This window comes from Xenopus laevis, chromosome 2S, assembly GCF_017654675.1.
Source record: "Xenopus laevis strain J_2021 chromosome 2S, Xenopus_laevis_v10.1, whole genome shotgun sequence".
In the NCBI taxonomy this organism is placed as follows: domain Eukaryota; kingdom Metazoa; phylum Chordata; class Amphibia; order Anura; family Pipidae; genus Xenopus; species Xenopus laevis.
The window spans coordinates 19743261-19749429 of record NC_054374.1 but is presented as its reverse complement, the minus strand read 5'-3'; the positions used below and the strand labels follow the sequence as shown (position 1 = coordinate 19749429).

At 45.2% G+C, this 6169-nt stretch overlaps 1 protein-coding gene across 2 annotated transcripts; it reads right to left on the bottom strand.

Moving 5' to 3' along the window:
• Positions 1 to 388: 388 nt before the first annotated feature.
• olig2.S (oligodendrocyte lineage transcription factor 2 S homeolog) lies at positions 389 to 4560 on the bottom strand. Of its 2 annotated transcripts, none has more exons than XM_018248885.2 (2): positions 4454 to 4560; positions 389 to 3509 (listed from the first exon to the last, which is right to left on the bottom strand). In XM_018248885.2, exon 2 carries the CDS (start codon positions 3483 to 3485, stop codon positions 2622 to 2624), a length of 864 nt encoding a protein of 287 aa, XP_018104374.2. In that variant the 5' UTR covers positions 3486 to 3509; positions 4454 to 4560; the 3' UTR covers positions 389 to 2621. The 2 variants fall into 2 exon arrangements, with proteins under 2 accessions (XP_018104374.2, XP_018104375.2); XM_018248886.2 differs by having other exon boundaries at positions 389 to 3506; positions 4454 to 4557.
• Positions 4561 to 6169: the final 1609 nt, after the last annotated feature.

The following is a 6169-nucleotide window of genomic DNA, read 5'->3' as shown; positions in this document are numbered from 1 at the left end:
ATTGAATATTAATAAATAAAATAATATAAATGCTATAAAAAATATGATGTCATGGGGTGACGTCAACTAATTAAAATTAATGATATCCCTCGGTGTGGAACCCTAGGATGACCACCTTGTTTTTTTATGTTAACTTTCGTAGTTAAAAATGAAGTATTTTTGTACCTAGTGTTAATTAAAAAAAAATGTAAGTATAAATCGCACATATTAATCAATTTCTAAACCATGTTAAACACAAAAAAATTGGTTTGCGACAAATGTAAATGAAATGGGGGACATCGAAGTGAATGTGTGTTGTGAAAAAAAAGAATTGTAAAAATACAGACGAAATGCACCAAAATAATAATAAAAATATAAAACAGACAAAAGAAGAAATCGATCTCTTTCGTTTACTTAAAGGCATTTTATTCAAACTTTTAACCATCGTTGTTTTTGTTTTTTTCTTTTGTCAAAACCAAATAAAATAATAAATATTTTAGCACTTTTTTTTCATATTTTGTACAAAAATAAAGAGATGAGAATATATGTGGGCAGTGATGGAGCAGAGAGTTGAACCTGAATGTTGGAAGGCAGTGACAGGTGATATTGCAGGTAGGACGAGGGGAGAGGGTTTCCATTACACTGGCAGGTACCATTAAACTACAGAGTATAAGGCATTCTCATATTATTTACAAACATTCCAAAAAACACAGACACTCTATTGTCTGGTAACAGGATTTCAAGCAGTATAAAAATAGCAAAGCAGAATTTACATTTAGAGCCAAAGAGAAGACAGGGAGGATTAAACAAAACATAGGGGTGCACTGGTTGTTAATGAGAATATTATATTAATATCATTCCTAGTGTTACATACAATATTATTTTATATTAGACTGCTGCACTGGGCTAAAAAACATTACAAGTTTCCCTTTGTTTTTGTTTTTTTGAGAAGATGAGAGTTGGGGGGTTCAGAAGAAAAACGAGCGACCACAGGAACTGGGTGAGGGTTGTAAACCCCCTGGCATTGGAAGGGGTGAAGGCCCCACAGTCGGTTCTGATGTTAATTTCGGTGCAGGAGGAAAATGAATAAACATTGGAGCAGAACTACAACTCTCAGCATCCATAGATAACTTTGTAGTTGAACAACAGTGCCAAAAGGTTGACTATGATCTGTGAATCGAAAAAGGGGGTTGTGGGTCTCACTGGGGTGGTCTGAGATTGTGACTGTGAGCCAAGCCTTGTCTGCAGGGGGGCTGCTTGATCTCACTTTATGTAGGGAAGTCCTTTGATGTGTTTCACAAGCTGCAAGAAAAATGAAACTGTGCCCCCTCAGCTGCTTATGTTTCATTGGCTCATTGGGGGTCTCCCAGCTCTGCCTCATTGTATATTCCCCTATGGTTCATTGACTCCTCTTTCTGCAATCAGGATCTCAGAGGGGATCATTTATTTTATGCAATGGCAGAGCCACCGATGCTGATCTGATGTCCCTACCCCTGACTTTCCCAAATCTGTCCCATCCCATCCTCACTGCAAATGGACTGGAAGCAATTCGTCCTTCCAGTTGGTTTTGACCTGCACAACTGATTCAAGTTCAAACACAGCACTGACCATAATACAGCTACCAGCATTCTTGAATGACAGTAAAGGATGCTGGGAGTTGTAGTTTACACTGACAGCTCAGTGGCAGTTGGTTGCACTCCTTTCTCTCTAGTTACCATAGTCCATTACATAGGGGCATGGGGCAGTGCTGCAAGGGCACTAAAAGCTCATATGCCTTGTTAGGTTAATTTAAAGGAGTCGAACGATGAAATATCTGGCAGTGTAGGGGAGGGGCAGACAATAACCAGGTGCACCAGAGGGTGAGAAGACCTATGTTATTCTAGGTGTGGTCTTGGGTAAGTGACTGATGTTGGTGGCATTTAAAGTGATCTGCACCTGACTGTGGTAGAAGTAGTTAAGACTTACAGGCTGATAGTTCATTGTCAGTGTCTGGGACACAGAACCGAAACACCATTAAGACGTTACATGCAGGATAAAGTGAGGCAGCCAACCAGGGGACAACTGACACCCCCACTGATACCCACAATGGACATGTCTGCTGCCTCCTTATTGGGCTCTGGTAGGTCATTGGCATCTGAGCCAATTCAATATCCAACACCAAAGCCAAAGTGCTACCCAGAAGGAACCAAGGCAAAAGGAGTGAATTGGTCCCCCCCCCCCACATAACTGCATAACAGGTAACAAGAGGGCAGCTGACAGTTAAACCGGAGCTGACAGTTACACTAAAACGTTTGCCCCAGTGCATAACATAAATTGATGGTGCGATACAAAGTAACAAGTTCTCCTGTTTCCCAGGCACTGGTCCTGAAGCCACAAAGTGATGCCAAGTAGCCAGTTGTTATTGTTTTTGGGTCAGTCTCTTCCCAGTTGGGTCGGTGCTGCTACTTTGTAAGTACTGGGGTCCTTAGCCAGGGAGAGAATGGGTCTGTCTGTGCTCAAGTCCCCCAGTCTTTCCCGCACAGGACTCTGTACCCTGAGCAAATTGGACCCCACCGTAAGGATCAGTTCCAGTTCAGGGGCCCAGTTTGCCAGAAGCCCACTCGTTATGAATAGGGCAGGCTGAAGCCCTCCTTATAAAGTAGTCACTTGGTATCTGCGCTGAGCCTGGACAAGGTGGCAGTTGTGAGATGGTGGTGGGCAGCAGATGGCACTTGGCACATGCTGCAGGGACAGGGCATTCCCGACCAATGGGGGAAGCCTCCGCCTAGTGTCCCCGGACTGGGAGACTTGAGGAGACCGTGGGAGGCTGAATGGGGGGCAGGAGGGGGAGGGGGAGGAGGAGGGGGTGCTGCCCTCACCCCGGAGAGGCTGGAAGCTGTGATGGAGGCTGTGCCGGGGAGTAGAGGGTGGTGGGCCATTGGGTGTCCGGGCAGGGGGGTCCCATGGCTCATCCCCCCACAGGCTGACGGATGATAAGCGGCTGCTGCTGCCGCTGCGGCTGCCGCATGGTGGTGGTGCCCTCCGTAGATCTCGCTGACCAGGCGCTTCATCTCGTCCAGAGAACTGTTCAGCATGAGGATGTAATTGCGCGCCAGCAGCAGAGTCGCGATCTTGGACAGTTTGCGCACTGAGGGTCCATGCGCGTAGGGCATCACCTCCCGCAGCCCGTCCATTGCGATGTTCAGATCGTGCATCCGCTTGCGCTCCCGGCTGTTAATCTTCAGCCTCAACTGCTGCAGCTCCGGCTCGTCCATCTGCTTCTTGTCCTTCTTGGCCGCCACTGCCGCTGCAGCCGCCGCAGCCGCTTTAAATGCGCCAAACTTGTCTCCCGCGGCAGCGGCCATAGCCATTGCGTTGCGCAGTTCCGCGCTCAGCTCCGCGGGGGAGTCGCTCATCGTGGAAGAAGACACCGCGCCCGAGAAACCACCTTTCCGCGAGTGTAGGAACAGGTCGTCTGTCTCCGGGGAGGAGGCTCGGCTAGAGCCCAGGCTGGCTTCAGAGTCCATGGGGGAGAGAGAGAGAAGGGCCTGCTGGGTAAAATTGAATAGAGGTTAGGCTCGGTGGGCAAGTTAGTGTATGGGAGGTGGGGAAGATGGACAGACACACAGATAATATTTGGATATATTGATGATAACTACAGTTACTGAATAATGGAAATCTCAGTGTTATACATTTAGTTTAAACATTCTGTGTAGTATAGTCTCCAGCTGTTTTTATATATATATATATATATATATATATATATATATATATATATATATATACACACACACACACACACACACACACAGGTGTATTTTATACACTTAATTAATTATCCTATAATACAAATCAAGTGAGGGCTATTAGTGGATTATCCTAGTTTCTCTTACCATATATGCTACAAGCAATAAATACAGAAATACTTTGTGAACCGCTATTTTCTTGCACTTTGTTTTATTGACATTATTTACATCACCTTCGTTTTTTTCCCGTTTAATTTCTAAATTTCTAATTAATATTTCTGGAAAACGAAGTCCCTGGATGTTTATAGACATTCTATTCAAACGAATTCTACCCCCTGCTTTGCCTACAAGGGTTCCCATCTCTCTCTATAGCCGAAAACAAACGAAACCTCCCGTGAATAATCGGCCGCTTTTTAAAGCCCCCGCCACTAAATGCGAATTCTTTTTCTATTTCTCCCTCGTTTATTTGAAGCGCAAATCTAACACAATAGTTAGGAAACAGAATATTGAAACGAATAATGACTTCTAAACTGATTATGCAACGGTTTTTTTTCTTTTAAAATAACACAATGAAATTATTAGAGCAGAAAGGATCAGTGAAAAGCTTCTAATAAGTGATCATAATTGCGCTTTACAACAGGACTCCGGTGCAGCGCTCAGAGCCCAAAGGAAATAGCAAAAGGCTGCAATTAATTGGTATCAGGCTGGATTCTGTTACAGAGGCAGATTACAGAGCAGGACACACTTACTTGGCAGCGCTGAGATAGTGCAGGTGCAGTTGAGCCGCTTGTGTCGTCCCCTTTCCTTGTGTGACAGTGATCACTATTTTCACTCTGCTTCTGCTTTTTATAGGCAGCGCTCAGAACAATGTCATTGTCTTGGCAGGGTGTGCCAGCGACCAATAAGAAGCAGGATCGCACTGTGACATCACTCCCCTGCACCATGCTGCTGAATGAGAGGGGCAGCCAACCAAAGCGCAGAGCAAAAATTTAATGACAGCTGTTGAGAAAAGGGGGCAGAGCAAACAAACCCCCTGCCCTCTGGGTAACAATAACATTTTTTTTTTTTTATAATGAAACAAAGTGCAAGAAGGGAGAAAAGAAAGTCCTCTGCTGCGTCCAGCCCAGGGAAGGTTTAATGGGTTGTGCAAACATCACACTTTCCTGGTCCCAATGTAAACACTCACATAGTACAATGCACTCTTACTGATCCACTTAGCTGGCTGCCATTTATTACCCGTGCATCAAACAAGGAGAGTGTATTAAGGGTAAGGGCACACTGGGCGATTCGGGGAGATTTAGTCGCCTGGCGACTAATCGCCTCGTCTTTGCGGCGACCAATCTCCCGAATGCCTTACCTCTGTCTTGCGCCGTCAATAATGAAAAGTCACCTGCGGCATGGCACATGCGTCTCTTCGTATTCCGAAGTCGCCTCACAAGGAAACTTCGGGCGACTTTGGAATACGAAGCGCCGCGTGTGCCATGCAGCAGGAGATTTTTAATTTTAGCAGGCGCAAGACAGAGGTAAGGCATTCGGGGAGATTGGTCGCCGCAAAGACGAGGCGATTAGTCGCCAGTCGACTAAATCTCCCCGAATCGCCCAGTGTGACCCTACCCTTAGGCTTCATATAGTAGTAAATATATGTAGATTTATATAAATATATTATTTATACATATAAAGGCAGCGAGATATGCAAGGCATGAGTTGCACTGGGGCAGGTCTGCACTGGGAGTCAAAATAGGCCCTGGCATTCCAAATACAGAGAGGCCCAATCAGCTCCTCACCAGCCCACTAGTGACTTTCTATGGCATCTTATGGCAGCCCCTCTGGCATTTGCCAGAACCCACAGATTGCCAGTCCAGGCCTGCACTGGGGTGCAGGAGAAGAACATAAGCAGGGGTGTAACTGTAGAGAAAGCAGACCCAATGGCTGCAGGGGGGCCCAAGAGGTATAGGGGCCCCATGAGGCCCTAAATAATGAACAATTTCAACATAAATTTGTAAAAAAAAAGGACAACCTCTGGCTATGTTGCAGACCATAAAATGAATTTCCTGTGGGGCCCAGAGACATCTAGTTACACCACTGCTCGTGCTGCTAAAATTCCTAAACATTGGGTTAAAGTGGACCTATAACCCAGCCATAAAAATCTGTATAATAAAAGTCCTTTTCAAATTAAACACGAAATCCAAATTCTTTTTTTTATTAAAGCATTCATAACTGTTGTAAACTCATTTAAAAATCCCACCTGTCAATCAAATATTGTCTGCCCCTCCTCTATGCCTTAGGCGGGGCAGACAATTACTTTCACTTTCCATTCAGCACTTCCTAGATGTCACTGCTCTCCCCACATTCCCCCAGTTCTCTTCACCATTTAATTGTGTAGCCAGGACATGGGGATGGACATCAGGTCCCCCATTCTGGAGCACAAACAAGATTCTGAGATGATACAAGGCTTGTCTTAACAG